At 46.1% G+C, this 19357-nt stretch overlaps 1 protein-coding gene across 1 annotated transcript in view; it reads right to left on the reverse strand.

The window, feature by feature from the left end:
- The window catches only part of RNF128 (ring finger protein 128, E3 ubiquitin protein ligase), a 41222-nt gene that overhangs the window by 7961 nt on the left and 13904 nt on the right, over positions 1 to 19357 (reverse strand). The window contains exon 2 of the mRNA XM_009889267.1: positions 4678 to 4925. Within this exon, the coding sequence (XP_009887569.1) occupies positions 4678 to 4925 (248 nt within the window). The remainder of the gene's footprint in view (positions 1 to 4677; positions 4926 to 19357) is intronic.

A 19357-nucleotide genomic window follows, 5' to 3' on the forward strand; every position in this document is an offset into this window, starting at 1 on the left:
CAGGAATGCAGCAATATTAGTACTACTCATATGCAGCCAGAACTATCTGTCACTGCTACTTGTTATTAATTGAAAACTAAACTTTCTAGGAATGTACTCCCTCATCAGTATCTGATCTACACATCTCATGTCAGGCCAAGCATATTAGACAGGACCCAACTGGCTGTATCGTTAATAATTTACTGAAACAATATTTTAAGTTTTGCCTGGGCACAAGTTTAATTGCTCTTTGTGAATTGCACCAATGGCAAAGTCACCTTTAACATTGATTTTTGGTAAGTACAGCAGAACACCCCTCCGGGGGGATGGAGAAAGGTTGCAAGAGGAAGCTTTTTATTGAATAGCCTACCAGGACATCCAGGATACTCAAGCTTGGAATGTCAAAGCATTTTGTGAAGCCAAGGTTTTCAAGCAAACATTAAATGTTAATGATGTTAAAAGTCTAAAACCCAACAACTCTGTAAAAAATAGCTAAGTTGAGGCAGGGAAAAAAGGAATCAAGATGTTACAAAACAGGTCAGGTCCCAGTTCCTATCCAGGCTCCGTCATGTTGAGGTAGAGAGGTACCTAGCCAGGAGAATTAGGTTTGCTGTTGCTTAGTCCTCAGTTTTCCCTAATCCAACATGGCTGATTTCATCTCCAACCCCTTGTGCCTACGGGTGCCAGGCACCCCGTGAGCATGGTCATGGCAATGCAGACTGGCAAGCTCTAAGGAGGTCAGGAGCTCCTGCTTTTCTCCTGTAAGCTAAGGAAGTTCCTTCCCCACAGGGAGCTACTGCCATGAAAACAGTTCTGGATTGTGGAAAGTTGAGCAACTCACCTCCTCCAGAGCCATTAGTTAGGTAATTTCTCAGCTGCAACATCTAATCTTTATGAAATCAATGGAAGTGAAGACTTGAGCTTAAATTAGAAACCAGGCCAAAGATAACATCATTGGCTATTTTGCATTAAGAAAGGTTAATACATTGAGGAACCGAAATTGCCAGTACTCTGCTGACTGGAAAGTTAGCAAGTCACCTACCACACTTGCCTTGTTTTTCCACCTTCTTGCTCACAGACCTCATGGTGCAGTCAAAGATCGCAGAGGTGGGGACTTGAATTTCAAGCCCAGAAGAAAATAGGCATTCAGATAAGAACTAGGAGGTTATAAACAGTTTAGCTAGCTGGCTCATGAGGAAAAAGCTGCTCTATTTTAACTCACAGTTAGGACAGATGTGCTATTAAACTCATGTTTTCACCTGGACCACAAGACAACATGACTGGCTCTTTTCAGTAATCGCTCAACTTTTTAAAGAAACCCTTTGCGCAGTTTTACATTACTGACTTGTATGCAATTCCTGCTCAAGCTGAGTGAGAGACAGCTGCTGCCGTCAAGACAAGTCTGCAGAGGAGAACTTATTTAAAACATAGGCTGTATGTGATCAAGCCATCCAGGAGAAGTGCCTTCACCAGAAGCAGCAAGCAGTCACACCAAGAAGTACAGAAACTGTATTGGTAAACAGTGAAGTTCAAAGGTACTCAACAGCCTGACTGTCTATAAAACAAGAGATTGCTTCAGAAAGCACTGAAGTCTGAAGATTTTTCTCAAGTCAAAAGAAAAGAAAAACCTATTGCCAGTATGGTAATACCTGGAAGCAATCCAATTCAAGCAGGGGTTTCTACTAGTCCCAAGCATGAATGAAACCTATTAGCCAGGCTCTTGTTTCCAGGAAGCCTTTGCAAAAGAGACAAAGCATCTAGAAAACATTCTCCCCTCTTTCTGTTCTACCCCTCAGCTTCATTGCCCTTTTCAGTCCAGGGCGAGAGCTCTTCTGGGGCTATGGCTCAGTCCACAAGAACAAGCCAAATATTCAAGAACTTGACCATAGGAGAGACAAGCTGCAGAGCATCATTATCACATAGCGCAATTAGCTCTGTAGAGGAATTCAAAAAGTGTTCACTTTGGTTCAAGTGGTAGACTGACACTTGAAAAGACTCCTCACACAACAGCAATATAATCCCACAGGAAAGGTCAAGAAAGCAGACAGGTATGTCGCAGAATAGTAACACCGGGTAAAGGGATGCATTCAGAACAGCAGTTCACTTCTGAAAGTGAAAAATTTTAATAGCTATCAACACACTTCACTGCTTCCTAAAGGCACCTCCCAAAAGAATGTATAACCCTTCAACATCTGTGCAATAAAGGAGACAAAACACACTCCTTTACTCCACCAAGTAACAGGCTGAACTCCAGGCAACCCAAGTTACCAAAGGGCTGAACAATGACAGGAAAGCTCCCCATCTAGCATGCGAGCTGGTAAGTTGTTGGACTTCGGATATACACTGAAAATCCAATCAGCTAGCTACCAGGGAATACTGTAGCATCACCTGTAAGTAGTTCACCTTCACTAACAAGAGCTTTCTTGTTATTCTTCACTTATCTAATCGTTGTGAGGTCAGTTTTTAAATGCCATGGTATAAAAGCAATTGAAAACAATTCTGGATTGTCTTGAGTTTCATTTTTACAAAACAGTACTTTTTTACCCCCTGATAGCAGAGACGCTTTCTTCTATTCTTATACTTTATAAAGCACTTTTTAAGGCTCCTTAATTTCAGTTCAGCTGAAATCATGTGGAACTGGCATGTCATTTATCAACGTTATTTTTCAGTCTACAGTAAACTCCTTGTGCATACAGAACCCAAGATAGAAATAGTTTGTGAAGGTGCTAGCCAAGCAGACTGGATTTTCCCAGTACCATCTACTACCGAGGCATTAATAACATTTGTAGCTTGTTGAAAGCCTGATAGCTCAGAATAGAGCTGGACTTCCACAACTGCTCTGTTAAACAACTTCAAAGGAGGAAAAAAATTTCATGTGATTTGATAAACAATGTCTTTTGCAAACCAGCTTCTAAGGTGCCCAGTTTTTCCTGCCCAGGGTTGTTTGGTGTTGAGCAGAGTTCTCATACTAGGGTAGATGGCAGGGAATGAAAGAGAGGATTCACCAGCAGGAGACTGTGTGCATCTCTGTCCACACGTGCCAGCAAGAAGGCAGCATAGGTTAGAGCTCCACACCATCCCTCATGAAAGGTACTACAGAGACAGCTCCATTTGACATCCAGGAGTAGCAATGATACATCCCACTGGCAGATGACAACTTCCAATATTGCTCTTTCAACTATTCCCTTATTGTATCCTTATTCCCTTATTGTATCCTCCCCCCACTTCCAGGTGTGAGGTAACACCAGAACATGTCCTTAGAGGAGGCCTAGCCCAGAAGTTGTGGCAGACACAGCTTAGACGAGGCACAAATACCATTTCAGCTCACTGTTAGATCTCTAGGCTCAGTAAGGATACAGCCAGCTGACCGTCATCCGCAACAGCATTTCACAACACAAACTGGACTGAGATAGGTTTGTGATTACTAGAGAGAACCCAGCATTCAACTCTGGCCAATATTTGAAGCCACTCTTCAGCTCTGGGCATACTTCTGTCATTCACCCTAGCTAGTCTCTCTGCCACGAACAACAATGGTTCTGCATGTCAACATTCTAGAGAAGCCAGTCCTAAAATGTTAGGGAAGCCTGAAACTGAATTTCAATACCTGAGTTCAACTTCAAGCTTTATCAGCTTATTTCAGAAAGATCCTGCTCGAGGGGCCTGAAATCTCCAGGACAGCAGAGAAGCTCAGTAGGGCAGGTCTTCTGCAGTGGCTGTCACTCATTTAACCATCTCACCACTGATCCAGAGAGAATTCACATACTCCAAGCCCAGCTGGAGCGAGATGCTGGTGCTATTGCTGTCTGTAAGAGAGGACTAACAACTCTTCTCTCAGGTAGCTCCCGCAAGAAGCACTGCAAATACCAACCATCTCCTCCTTTGCAACACAGCCGTAAGGGCAAGGCTGAAGTGAGTACTCACATCAGCACCACTCAGACCCTGTTCCTCCTGCTGCCCATCACCTTTAACAGACGTCATGCCAGACTTTATTCTCACTTTTAAGGCTTTTACATAAGCCCTGAAGTAGCAGGTATAAGGTGGGTCTGATCAGAGTGAAGACAAAGCTATGAGCATAGTCCCATCAGCCGATCAAATTATTGCACAGAAGAGAGTTACTTGGAAACTTAACTAATTAGCAACTCCCTTCCTGGGCTTTAAAAAGAACACAAATTTAACAGTTCTATTTTTCAACTCCTAATTGAGGCTGTCACTGCAATTCTCCGGAAGCTTTCAATCAGAAGCAGCTTTCAACAAGCAGCAGTTGCCTCACTTGCGGTCTACAGAACGGCAGAGTCACGCACTGCTCCGCAGACATGTTTGCGGTCGTGTCTCACATTACAGCTACCGCACAGGCAGCGCTACGTGGGAAGTGTGAGGGTCAGCTAAAAGCAGTTTAGCGCTCTCACCGCCTCCAAGACATCAGCGTTATGGCTGCACTGCAGTTCAGGGAGTAAAAATTTGTAGGAGACAAAGTTAACCAAACCTGATGAGTTGCTTTCTCCAGACAGTTTACTTTTTGCTGTCTTTTTGGAAGGTTTTAAGCTGTTTCAAGATATACCTCAGCATTTTAAAGACCACGCTCCTTCCTGGGGAATGAACAAATTCAGTAATTTTGGTGCTCAACCAGTATTTTGCCTTCAAGATCCACAGCATAGAGGCTCAGGGGTATTAAAAAAGTAACAGCACACACAAACTCACCTGATTCCTGGACTGGGCCCTTGCGATCCTGAGTCTCCGAGCAGAATAAAAAATGAAGTAGCCCATGGTTGCTGCTGTGACAATGAAAAACGACACCGAGATGAAGAAGATGGAGTATTGATTCATCCAAGGGCCGTGCTTTTTCCCCACTTCAATGACCATAGTCACTTTCATGCCACTCTCAATCCGGTGTAAGATCTCCATGCCTTTCAGGTTGCCAATCATGATTGCAACAATGCTTTCAGCACCTGCAAAGGAGAAGGAGAATCCACGCTCAGTTCCCAGGTCTTGTGTAAGAGTCACTGTCTCAGATGTTCCAGGTCAAGTGCTAAAGAACAGACCGAGAAGTTTCTAACTAGCATTTGCAGATTCAGCCTGAGCTGATGGAATAAGTATCATCTCCATGTGCTCGTTCAGCTGAAAGGTATGTCCGATTACCAGTGAGCTGCATGAGCAAACCATATTTAGAACTCATTCCTCTCCATAGCACTCCTTGCTCTCATACAGGACACACATTGTCATTATTTTAGACTCAACACTTTGGAGATTTACATTTTAACAAGCCTTTGAACTACATGAAGTTAAAAATAAATCCTATCCAGAGTGAGGTCGCTAGGGACTGTGGTATCTCCAGAGCTCAGCGATGCCAGGGACACAGCTGGTGACTTAGGGACCCTTCCTGTAACGGGTTCAACTCCTTCCCGGTTCCGCTGCTACTTCTTAACACCTCTTTTCTAAATTTGGCAGTGCTGCTGAGTACTTCCCAGACACTGAGCAATCAAAGCCATAGATCAGCCTTTGCTTCTGTATTTTCAGAAGCAATTAAGAAACATTTGAGTGAAATTTGGTTGTGAGCTATAACTGCTACGGGTTTCTAATGCAAATTCATAAGGAAGCAAATACTGAGGTGTGCTCAGCTTTTGAACAGTTGGTGGCAGGTGGCAAACTCCATCCAGATTTTAACAACAGATTTCGTTTACTCAGTTGAACATCATGACAAGCCATGAGAGGAACCAAGGGCTTTATGGTAGGAAGAAATTTCAAGCAACTCCGGTCACCAAGTACAGACCAGAACAAAGCTGCTTTCATTTTGGTGACAAGCAAGTTCTTGAGGACACTTGATACTATTTGCAGGAACTTAAGTCCTGCTGTCCCAATATAACAGAGAGCCTTTTAAGAGAGAAAAAAAAAAAGGGGGGGGGGAGAGGGGGAAGGGAGATGAGTAAATTGTCACTGGCCTGTTTCTAAACTAAACACAAGAAATGTGGATTCGAAGACTAGCCGGGCAGGAGTCTCACTGCATTAAACCATCAGCTGCACAACATTCATAATAGATATTGCATGGTGAAAGAATAAAGGCTGTTACACAAGTGCTATTTTTAGCTAACCTCCCAGCCAAGGAGGAGACAAATTTTTCCCTCCATTAAGGGAAACCTTACCCAAGTTCCAGCTATCAAAAAAACCTAGAATTGGTGTTAAACCAAAGGCTCTCATTTGAGAAAGCGCTTACCAGTTTTCCAGCCTGTTCACATAATGCCTTTGATCCAACATGGCTAAGCATGATGTCTAGCAACTCTCCTCAGTGTGACTAAACTCATCTTTTATTCAGAAAGCTCCTTGTAATGAGAAGTACATCACACAGAGAAGAAAAAAAACCCACGGCAGCCAGACTGCAAGTACTGTCCTTTATGATGACCCAGGGCTTATACGTCAGTTACAAAATAAGCTGGAGTCAGGTGTTAGGAGCAAGTAAAAAAAATTAAGCATGGGTCAAGTCAGAAGCTGCGACTTACTTTCATAAGCATGGAAGAAACTGTGGAAGAACAGGCTGTGACAACAGGAAAATAGCAAGCCTGCCAAAAAAAGCAAAAAAGCTTGTTCTGCCTTATTCCCCATTGCTTCTGCATGTCTCACTAGTCAAATATAGCTTGTGATTATGCGCAATACAAGATGTAGTATAGGGATTCCTGTTAATGAAATGTCACCATCAGCCTGCAAAACCACTTCAGCTACTAAACCATCAGTTGTGAACAAGTATTACCCTTTCAGGAAAAAAAGAAATCTTCCATTTAAGTTCCAGACTAATCAGTTCACCAGGATGTCATTAGATGACAGTTTCAAGTCTATTCCTGAGACTTTTTGCCCCCAAAGCTTTCTCTCATAACTCCAGCTCTGCTTTAAATAAACACACACAAGTGGTCAGCTGGTAGATGTGACACTGGAGCAGCAAGCGCAGAAGTGAGAGTGTTCATTTCCCTCGGGACCTGCACTATTCCCCCCCAGAGCGAACCCCCACTGACATACACCAGCATCCATTTGCAGTGTGTTGCAATGCAAACTCTTAGCACCAACAATTAATTTCTACAGGCAATTACAGGTGAGCTAATCTGACATCACATGAAGTTAGCCAAATGCACTCTGCCAAGAACAGGGGAAAGGAGTCCAGAAACTGCATCTAATTTCTGGCCATCAGCAGCACAGGAGTTCAGTCCCTTCAGATGCTCCTTTTAGACAGGGACCAAATGAGGCTCTGGCAGCATCATGGCCTGGCATGGGGGCATCACCCTCACCTGGCAGAAGACAAGGCCTCCTTTGCCTGCCAAGAGGAGATTCAATGACGCCCTGCTAGCCTGAAGCTAAGACAGAAGCCCAGAATTCACGTTTAGGACTACTGCTGTGCTTCTAGAATAAAACCAGCAACGGTCACCCCCACCCTGAGCTGCTAGGTGGGTCCCACCATGACAGGTACTGAAACATGGCACTGGGGCCAGGACACCACCCACCTGGACAGGGGCTTCTGACAGTGCTTGGGCATCCTAATGGAAGCGAGCTATTTGAGGGGACACCTGCAGATGTGTCTCAAGCATAGCAGCTGTCCTGAACTGCCAGCTGTCCTCTCCCTGCCCAGACTCCAGCAAAGCAAGAGGACGGTCAATTAGTTGTGCATGGCAAAAGCCTCACAGAAATGCAAGTTCTTTACCTAACCGTCAGCTTTTAAGGGACATTAGAAGGTGAGATTTAGCTGCTGCCTGTTTAGCTAATAACGAGCTCATTGCTAAACACAAGCAAGACCTGTTGAGTTAAACATTTCCCAGCCTCTCTCCTCTCCCATCCCCCTTGAAATTGGGGAGAGAAAGTCATTCCAGTCTTTAGACAAATACAGCCTGCCTCCACAGATGCGGAGTTTAGATGCGTGCAAGCCATAAGGCAGCACGCTGGTCAAAATCTGAAGGATGCTGTTTTGCAGCTATGACTTGGCACAGATGAGGCACAAGAACTTAAAGGGTTTGTTGGGGCAGGGAAGAGCTGGGACACAAGCACATTTGGCACACGAGGAGAGTACCTGTGACCGGGATCAAAGTTTTACCTTCCTGTATCAGGTTTACTTAGATGCAGAGTGGAGTTGCATGTATTTATACCAAGATAAATACCTATATTAAACTCTGCCCTGCAAATATTTCACTTATTCTGCCATTACACACCTGCTCCCTGTAAACATGACATTACATGTTTGGCAATTCAGCAGAGAAATGCAACCTGCAAGAGGTGCACAGAACTGGGAGCATTAACTTTTGCACAGTAAACACCCACCTTTTCTCATTCATTAAGGAGATTATTGTAATCTAGTTCTACTCTTGTGTGTGCTACACGTGACTCTACTCTGAACCAAGCAAATTGTAGGTCCTGGAGAACAGTCACCCCACAATATTTAGCAGACTGCAATGTACCCTAATCAATGTCTTAATGGCAGTCATTTTTAGAGAAAAATCACAATCCGTTCATGCATTAAAACACAGCAATGCAAGGATTAGGTCTTGGGGCCAACCAAATCCCCTGCTTCAAAACAAGGTATGGCAAAGCACTGCTTCTCTGATTCAGATTAAGTACACACAATGTACAGGATAACCAAAACTTTAGTCATTGCATATGACTAAGTCTCAGAGAAGCGGCCCCCTATGTGCCATTGCTCGGTATGGTGGGACTCCATGGCATACCTCAAGGCAACACTTGCATTGGAGATCCATGCTAGAGCACAGCGTTGGTGCCTCCAGTCTCCGTACCTTCCCCAGCCACCATCATAAACCCTCTCCCCGCAGAAGCAGCTCGGAAGAGTTGTCACAGCGTGTTCAGGGTGAACAAAGCTGCAAGCCGATTCCCACAGGAGGTGGGATTTTCAGACTTGCCTCATTTTTTTTTTTCCCTTCCTCCCCCATGCAAGTGAAGGAATGAGAAGCCCTAGCAGCTTCGAGGAACCACCTCCTTCCCAGGTGTATTACAAGTACAATTACAACTTCTACAAACACTACAAGCAGGTTTTTCTGGGGGTTACAGTGAAAATTCCTTTTTTTTTAATAAAAAGGGAACTGGTTTTCCACAGATATTAGTTATTAATATTCAGTAATGAGCATTCCTTGCTCACTTCTCTGTTGGCACCTGTTGAAGTTTTCCACCCTTTCAGGTAGTTGTAGTACAGCCCCCAGGTGGTCTGGAATTCACCAAGTGTCAAGGAGATTCAGAGGTTAAGGAGTACACCAGGTTTTGCAGTAATCAGAAGCTACATGTGAAGGCTTTCAGCCCAGCCCCAAAAACTCATTACCGTTAAAGCCTTCCTATAATACAGAAAGAGAAAATACAACTTTACAAGGGAGCTACACCAGCATTCCAGGTGGAATAAATACAGCAGACTAAGATTTAAAAGCCCAGGCACTAGAGCCGCAGCATGTGGACTTAGAGGAAAGTTGTGCCCACAAGACTCTGCAGCGGTGACCCTGAGCTCGCTCGTGGTCTCAACTTGAAATCTGTGCTTCTGGGGAGCAGGGGATGGCCCCAGCAGCCTTCCAAGAGCACAGCTGCTAGCTATATGTGTAAACATACAGCCAGATTTCCTCACCTGGGATGAAAGTTGAATACTACCTTAACCATAGTTAAGATTAATCCCTCGAGTCCTCCATCTCCAGCCTTGCACTGAGCCACTCACTGCACGAGAACGTCAGAACCAGCACAGGGCACTGCCTACGCTTCACCCGTTCACAGCAACCGTCCCTTCCGAGACAGCTTTCGTAAGCAAATCTTTCCCCGAGGAGAGCAGGGTGTTGCTATAGCAGTGTGTTTTCCAGGGTAAAATCCTGCCTCCTGGACGCTCCGGTGCAGGTTCCTACAAGCTGAAGCCACTCCACGCACAACAGCCAGCCCGAGAGGAGGAAAGGGGCCTTTCTGTGCATGCTGCTCCTCCTCAGAGCTCCAACCAGTCAAACCCCACTCTTGCACTTTCAGATTTTTGCCTTTTCTTCCAGATTTTAGGGGAAAAAAAAAAAAAAAGGAAGCTTTGCCCCTGTGTTAATCTTAATGTAACTTGTGCATTTAATAAAACTGAAGCACAACCTGGAAAGGAGAGGAAAGAGAACACCTCCAGTAATTTATCTCTCTGCTGCATTAGCAAAAACCCCCCTCAAGTTATGAAGGCCATATATAAGTCCCCCAGCTAATTAACTGCTAGAAAAAAGAAAGTTTAGTTTTAAGGAAACCTTTCTCAGTGTTTGAGTTTAAGGAATCTTTATCGTAATACCACGTTTATCACTTGAGTTTCATAACCAAGAAAACTGAACTGGCTCAGCCCGCTAACCACAACACCGGCTTTACCATCGTACGCTCTTTCTGGTGCAGCCCATTTCAAGGTCTAATATACTAGTACCTGACAGAAAACATCATGTGCCTTCAAAGTGTAACCAAAATGCAGTTGTGAAACTTGCCATCTCTGCACGCCTTCCCCTCCTCTACCACCGACTTCTACACCCCACCTAACACCACAGAGAACATTAATTCAGCCTAAGAGAAATACTAAACATTCTCGGTGCAATACTCTGAGGTGACACTGACAAATACCCTGTATGTTTTTCCGACTCTTGTGAGGCCCTGGCAAGGCTTTTTGCAGTGAATAATTAACTTCCAGCTGTTTGACAGCTTTGCATGTCATGGAAGCCAACTCAAGAACTCCAGCTCCAAGCCAGCTCCTCTAGCCTCGTTTAACATTGGTTTCTCAGCTTTTACAGACATTGGAACTGTTTTGCATTGTTTAAACTTGCTTTAAACCCACCAAATTCAGCTTCAGTTAAGTTACAAAAGACCCCTTCATTCCAGTTTAAAGGCCTCAGTGTAACCTGAGGCAAATTCTAATCAATCTTTATTTTCTCAGATAGCAAAAGCCAAACCCCTCTAATCTCTCTATTAGCGTTTGCCAAGAACGGGCTGTAAAACAGCATGATGGGACCCCTTCCCCTCTGGGAGCAGATCTAGGTACAAGAGTTTGGTGAATGCCTTTGAGGAAGGCAATCGTTTTTTAAGCATTTTTAAGAAAGAAGGTATAGAACATGGTAAGTGGGCAAGTTATTTCAGAGCAAGGAAAAAGCCAGCATGCCGCACACAAGCTCCAACATTTCAGATTTGGTAATTCCCCCCCCCCTTCTGCAAGTCCAAAGCTTTGTGTCATCTTTAAGCAGAGTGAAGTTAAGCAGCCAGAGTTTCGCCAGTATTATTTCACTTTGTCCAGAGAGCACCTTGTGCAACCAACGCACCCGCCACGGCACAGCCCGGCTTCCTCGCCCCAGGAACCGGCATAGCCCTCCCCGCGGCTTCCCCAAGGCCTCTCTCGGGGAGACTCGCCGACAGCCCTTGGTCTTGGTGGTATCAGCAATCCATTTCAAGAATATTTTAACCTAATACCCAACTGACACTAAGTTTTCCTTAGGATTCAACTGGGGTTTTAATATTGAAGAGAAACAGTTTCACCGAAGTCACTGGAAGGGGAAGCAAAGGGAACAGTACAGTAATTCCATCTGAAAGTTAAACATTATCTTTCCCCGTGTAGAAGAGGTTTCCTGACAGCCTAGCCATGGCTACCTCATTGGAAGTTGTTTAATATCACAGTGGCATAGTGAGTCCAGATAAACTAAGAAATTTATTTTTTCAAAAAAGGATCACTTTTTTGTTTAACAAAGGAATTAAACAGCGACTCAGCAGACAACCCATGAACTGTTTCCTCTACATGCTTTAAGAGGACTGAGAAATGAAGGATGCAATTATTAACAGATTAAAGGCTGCAGGCATTCTGCTACAGCTGAGTAAGTTCTGCCAGAGAACTACTACAGGATGAAGCATTTTGGTTTTAAAGAGCTTGTATGATCTTGCAGAGAAGTCTTCAGAGAATGCAGTCACACAAGAACTTTTCAAAGTACCTCAGCAATAACCCATCACACCCCCTTTCCGCAGCTATATAAAGCCCCAGCTGACCACCACATAAGGCACGTGCTCAGAAAAAGCAGAATGGAAGAAATTACGTTTGATTTTGACCACTTCATGTACAAAGAGAAGAGCAAAAAGCAGGCTTGAGAGTTTGAATTCTCAAGGAAAGGACAGGCTCTCCTTAGCCACAGCAGAATCCCTCTCTGAAGACTCTCTTTAGGGAGATGAAATACAAACCCTGCCCTTGGTCAGATGGTGGCTGGGTCTTTTAGCTACATGATATGGTGCTGGCAGCACAGGAGATCAGCACTTGCTGTGCCTTCAGCCGTAGTGAAAGGAGCCAGTAGTATTCCCCTGGCATCCCTCCAACCCCCAACATCAGCAAAAAGGCAGCAGGAGATCAAGCCATCTCCTCTGCTTTCACATGAAAGACACCATCAGTTGATTCTCCAACAATTTCCTACCAGATTAGCACACGTGGCTCTTCAGGCATGTAAGAAGAATATTTGATACACTGTCTTTCAGGTTTAAAAAAAGTGTAAGACAACATTTTGGATATTGCTTATCTCACCGTATCAAAATAGTAAGAAACAGGGGATTTCTGGTGGTTATCGAACAGGCTGGTACAAGTTTACTGTTATCTGTTACAGCAGAAGGGAAAATAAACTACCAACGTACACAGACTGAGCCCATATTACGGACATGATGTAATTCACCTCAGATGAAGGGCCAGCGCCGCACACAAAGGCCATTGTGTCTCAGCACCACTCCACGCCACGGCCGGGAGGGCCATACCTGGCCCCGGAGGAGCGCTGTGAAACCAGACGCCCACACGCTAGCTCTGCTCTCATCAACGGTACAACACCAACAAAAAAAGTAACGGTTGCTTTCATCCACGTGCGCAAGGCCAATTCTTATCTGACTGAGGAACATCTATCCCGGCGCTCATCCTCCACTGCAGACACTGCTCGGGGAAACAGCATCCTCGCGCCGTTATTGCCCCGTGATCAGCTCTCCCCTTTGCAAGAAGGGGGGTGACTGAACTCCTTGTTCCAGGAGCGATTTAAGCCTGGATAAGCTGACATGTAGGTAGGCTCGTCCCTCCCCCTTCTCCTGCTCTGCACCTCTCCACCTCAACCATTACCTGGCAGCAAGATAAAAGAATTGCTCGCTTCCAGGCTACTCTGCAGTTATTTAAAGCAACAGCCCCTTATGACCCCAGCTTTTTGACTGAACTGTCTTCTTGCTCACACTATCGCCTAAGCTTAATGAAATCTACTTTCAGCAAGCTTTACTTGGCAGCTGGCACCATGCCTGAGCTCTTCCTCCTCAACACATAAGTCTTTCAAAGTACAGAGGTAAACATCCAACAAGCAAGGTACTTGAAAAGGATGCAAAAATTGGCAGGAGTACTCAGGAGGAGGAAGCAATAGCCAGAGCTTTAAAAAGAAAATTTAAAATAAAAAGGGCGAGCGAAGGAGCATTACGGGAAATTTAAAGACGAGAGAGACTTAGAAGATCCTCAGCATGGTAACGACAGAAGAGAGGGAAGCAGAGAAACTCCCTGCGAACTGGTCATTGTGTTGCACAAAAGAAACTCATGCCCACAGCAGTCTTTGCCTGGAAACACATACCAGCATACGCTCCTCACCCACACTACATTTATTAATGGGACTACACTGCTTGGCAACTACCACCCATGTGTGTCTAGGGAGACTCTGGTAAGGTTGGCCTCCAGATCAATTAATGTGGATAGGGAAGATTTCCACACTAGGAAATGTGGGGAATCTTTTACCAAACAGGCTGGGTGCCTAAAGGAGCGAATCAAGACCAAATATAGTTTTACGTGATACAAATTTCCATGGGTTCCCAAGGGATCCTGGAGATGGAAACCAACCTGCTGAGTTTCCGTGGGTTCCCAGGGGATCCTGGAGATGGAAACCAACCTGCACTCTATTTAGTTTAAATACTGTTAAAAGTTATTATTTGCCACGTGAAAACAAAAGTTACCAGTTTATTTCCCACCCCCCTTCTGAGCCTTTGAAACTTACGTAAATGCTGCCAGGCCCTAAATCTTAGAACATTTAAAACATGAAATCATCCTCTGAAACAGCAGCCAAGACAGTACACTTAAGGGTACTGAGACAAGCGAGATCTGTAGGACAGCTCTCTTCACATGCTGTTTGGTCAGTAGCACTTGCAAGAGTAAAGTATCATCTTTCAATCTAGCAAACAGCAACTAAAACCCTCTGGAGAAACAGTGAGCAACATTGCCTAACAAAAATTCTTTGCTGAGTTTACTCAAGAGCTTTCAGCAGCTTTGATTTAGTAAAGACATGGCTCACCCTCTTCAAATGAGATTGAGCTCAGAGCTGATATATCCCTTGCCCTCAACATACTCATAGCAGCTAAGTGCTCACTGGAAACAAGTTTGAGACAGCTAATGATAAAATAACATAAATCAGCGCAGTGTAAGCCAGAAGGCATCTGTCTGCAGAAAGACAACAGGTCACATTTGATACAGCCTTACTGCTCTTTGCTCACTGGCACATTTAAGACTGGGTGCAAACGAGCACCGTCATTTTTTTAGAGCCATATGTCCCACACCATGAAGCCTCTGCTACCACAGCTGTCACTTAGGATTTTAATTCACCCTTTCGCACTTCAGTGGCCCAGTAAACCCAAAGAGCAAGGGCACTTCACAGACCTGTTCCAGGCTGTCTAGAGGTTGATGCATACCCTGCAGTTTTCCATGGCACAGAGGTACCTAAATTGGACCAAAAAGAGAAAGGGCAGGGTCAGAAGCTGTCAGTAGCACCAGTTAGTCCGTCCTGCTTCTCAGTGCCCCTCATGCTTGCCCACAGACCTCTGTGCTGTGGGCATCCCCAACTCACTGTCACACCTCCACCATAGGTAGGTGGGAGATCAGGGTCAGCAGCCAGACTCCATGTACCACGGGCGGTCATCTGAATGCCACTATAGCTGTGACATTCGCTTCCTCTAAACCGGGCACCCACAACTGAACTGAGCACATAAAGACAAAGTTGCAGCACATACAGAAACAGCTATTCTCAGATTTGGAGAGCTACAAACTCCAGGCACTACAGACTGCACACACGATGCAGCCACAGTGGGTCCATTCAAGTTCCTTCTCAGCCAGGAGCTGCTGGTAGGAAGGGCTAAATGATCTGCAGAGGCTCACCCGGTCATGGCCAGGGAACATGGGACAGCAAGCGACATTAATTACACCTTGCATCCTCATTCCTCACCTCGGATGTTCTCAGCACTCACTGCAAAGGAAAGCTGCGCTATTTGTTTACACAACATTTACAGAGCCTCAGCACAGTCCACCTTGGGACTACTATTCCATCTCAGTCTTTAACAGGAAGAGTTTTACAGGTCACATCAGCCTTTTGATATCAGGGCAAAGTTTTAGCATGTTTCTAAAGATCCATGCCTCACACAAAGTTGGAGCAGAGCACAATTACACACTTTTGCCATACGCTATTTCTTCTAAACACATGGAGATCAGCCTTCACCTCAGTGAAATTCCTGCAGAACAAGTTAAGTGGCAGCGTTACATACTTAACTTTTCCTTCCCCTTTCACCCATTGATGCAGGTTTACACTTGAACCAGATCTTCTTAGCCTGAGACACGCTGCTACTGTTTTAGCCAGAATTATTTAGCTGTGTTCCCCCAGAAGAAGCCCTCTGCAGATCGGGTGATGTGCTTCTCAAGGCTAGAGTTACACACCGAGAGGGAAACCAAAGAAAATGATCACAATAGCTTCCTGACCTGCAAAGAATCCTTCTCTACCAGCCGCAGGGAAATACTTAACACCAAAGACCACTTTCCATGGTTACCACCATACCCTGACCCCAAAGCCACCCAACAGCCTGGTTCTACCTTAAGTCAAGGTCCACCTTTAAAAAAAACGCACTTTTTCACCACATGCTGCTCTTTTTCTCCAATCAAATGTCTTTTGCAGAAGGTCAATATAGATTAGAGAGAGGTGCAATTATAAGCACACAGAACTGTACTTTGAAACCCCGCTCAGCCTGCCACAGAGCGGTACCATCTTCTTAAAACGCACACCATTAAAACTCAAGTTTGCCAATTGATATGGTTTTGTGCTTATAAAATTACAAAGTCAATATTACTTTGGACTCCAATAAATCCTTGACATTCTATGTGTTGGAGAGGATTAGGTAGGATTTGATCATATCTGCTTTGGCTATTTATTGCGTTCCGCTGTTTTTATTGCCAGGGCAGTTTGGGTTGGTTTGTTTGGGGTTTTGTTTTGGGGTTTTTTTGGTGTATTTGTTTTGTTTTTCAAGTTGACACACCAAAAGTTTCCACCCAGAGCACTAATACAAGCAATAAAGAATTCATCAGACTAAACATGATGATTATAAGGAAAAAAAAGTCTCTGGAAACAGGATGACCAGGACAAACACCGCTGTCAAGTACGGGCACACTTAAGTCTCCAAACAAGAAAGTTGCTTCAAAAGCCAAGCCTGACAGCCCCAGAAAACCACACAGTACTTTTAGATAAGCTTCTGTTAATAACTTTGTGTTCTGCTGCTACCAAAGTTCCGCAAAGAAAAGCATGTTGTGCCATACATTTTATCAAAGCCCACCCATGGGGATCTACCCTCTCTGCCAGGCAGACAACAGCTCCCGTGCCCTGCTGTGGAGAGGGCAACCCTCGGCACCGCTGCAGCGCAGGCAGGAGGAGATGCCACCCCCCAGGCACCCACGGCAGGAGGACATGCCACCCCCCAGGCACCCACGGCAGGAGATGGGAAAGCCCTGAGGCTCAGCTCCCCCTCGCCCCAGCAAAGCCACCTCCCGCTACTTCCCACTGCCTCCGCTTGGAGGAAGTGCTGGGCCTTGTTTGGTTTCACTTGACAGCATACCATGGCCCACTTAAAGCAGAAATGAAGCCAATTAGGAAAGACAGATTGTGAAGTCACCGTTAGCACAGCTCTGGCCGTTACAGCAACGACAGGAGTTGTAGTTGCACAAAAAACGTTCATTAATGAGCAGGGCTACCTTCACTGCTGCCTCCAGAAGAGTTAGAGCATCCAGTCCACCACTGGAGGCCAGAAGAGGAGACCCATCCCAAAGCGCAGTTCAGCAAAGGGCATTATGACCAGCTCTTACCTCTTAAGTCTGAGCTCAGCCTACAGCACTACATCTCACCAGCATTATACAAGCAATATCCCACACTCAGCAAAGTGAATGAGGCTGATGACTTGTCACTTGCTTCCTCTTGGCCATGCGGTGTTGAAAGCCTGCAACGTTTGTCAAGTTTGACTGGAGAGCGTTGGGTCCCAGCAGGGGCAGAGGGCAGGGGTAGCCCAAGCACAACGTGCCACCAAAGCCCCGTGAGCAGAAGGAAGAGCACTGCCGTGGGAAGAGGCGAGAGCAGGGACTTGCAGATCACCGCGACAACAGAAAAAGATAACTCAAGTCCAGAGAGGAAGAAAAGGGAGGGTAGAACGGGAGAGAAAGTGAGGGACTAGACAAGGGACAAAGAACAAACAGAACAGCGGCAACAAGCTTAGCCCAGTAATTGTACTGGGACATGGCAAGGAGGAGTCACACAGATGAAATAAGCGGTTTGACAGAAGCTGTCTTCTCCAAGAAGTCCCTGGCCTGTTTGTCTACAGTTCAGCTGTGAAGTTTCAACATGCCCTCAAGCCCGTAACCCATCACGCAGGATAATCAGGACAGCCAGAGCCACTCCGACATAAATCCCTCAGCAGAAAGCTTACGGACAGCATGGGAAAGGAGGGAGCTCCTCTTGGAGCAGACCCTGCAGAGAGCAGATGGCTCATTTCAAGAGGCGGTTCCCAGCAAGATTAAGATGCTGTAGGTCTCCCAGTGGCCAGGACAAAGGAGGGGGCAGGAGCACATATATCTTCCGTTCAAGAACAGGATCAGCAGTGCCAGAGGAGCTCCTCGGAGAGCTGCCGGATTAGGCAGGCACACAGGGAACAGGGGTCAGGGTAGGGATGCTACTGTCAGCTCAACAGGAGGAACTCACCCAGCGACAGCCAGATCTCGATAGCCTTCATCACCAGATGATTTGATTACATAAAGCTCTGCCTCAGAAAGGCCAGAGCCCATCCAGATTGTACGTTTTAAATTCTTAAAGCAGAGTACAGACAGCCATACAGCTCATTACGATTGCGCACAACGAACCTCCAGAGGCAGGTACTGCTTCCTTGTCTCACCAGACCACTTACCTCCACTGCTAACAGAAATCCTCCCGCCCTCCTTCTAAGAGGGGTGCTGCAAGCATACAATTATTTTTCAAACCAAAGCTTTAAGACTGACTATCCTATTTTCACTGTTGTATTTCTCTCCAGAAGTCGTGGCTTCCCAAAACTCAGCAGAGTACCACCACACCTGTGAGGCGGGTGAGCATCAATCCAACAGCCGAGGGCTGGACGGGGCCACCAGAGCCAGCTCACCCTGCCTGGACGGGGCCACCGGAGCCAGCTCACCCTGCCTGGACGGGGCCACCGGAGCCAGCTCACCCTGCCCCACCGCAGGCAGGGCACCTGCTCCTGCTGGGACCAGAACGCAGTTACACAGCTTTCAGCCCAGGGCTGTTTCTCAGGAAACACAGCTTGAAATACAGCCAAATCTCATTCTTCATTTGAAAGATGGGCAGTTTGGGGAGGGGAAAAAAAAAAAACAAAACCCTCAACCACAAAACCCACTGCTGGCATGTAGGAGGCTTTCTATAGCGAGAAGAGAGGCTGTCATCAGGCTGTACAAAATGGAAACAACCTTTAAAGGTTGCACTGGAAGTGGCATTTTGCTGGTGAAAAGTGACCTACAGAAGAGTCTCATACTTTGCCTATTTCTGCACTGGTTAGTGTGCAGGACATGGGGAAAAACTGTGTCTGAGCATGGAAACCCAGCCTATTTCAGAGCCCAAACCTACTCCACAGAACACAGGCTTTAAAAAACCCAGCATCCATCAACTCCGGGCAGGTACCCGGTCTTGCCAGAAACCCACACAGACTGGAGACACTATTCCCACCATCTCCCGGCGCACACCCGCGGCCAGTGCCCAGTCCGCCCAGCCCAGAAAGCACAGGCAGCCGCCCGCCCGCAGCCCCCACCAGCGACCTCGGCTATCAGACAGACATCGTTACTCATTAATCAAAGAAAACCCAACAACAGCAGCGCCTTGAACAGGCCCGGCTCGTCCGGGCAGAAACTCCGCTTGTGCGGGAGAGCCAGAACGAAATTCCAGTCTCTTACTGAGCATCAAAGCCGGCTCTGACCCCGGGGGGTTAACCCAAACCGTGCCCCGTTCTCCCACCCGACGGAAGGGATGGAAAGGGGCCGCTGCCAGCGCAGGGACACTGCCGAGGCTCCCCCACCCCCGCGCCCCGCAACCCAGCGGCACGCCCCGCT

This window comes from Charadrius vociferus, unplaced genomic scaffold (assembly GCF_000708025.1).
Source record: "Charadrius vociferus isolate BGI_N301 unplaced genomic scaffold, ASM70802v2 scaffold7, whole genome shotgun sequence".
NCBI lineage: Eukaryota > Metazoa > Chordata > Aves > Charadriiformes > Charadriidae > Charadrius > Charadrius vociferus.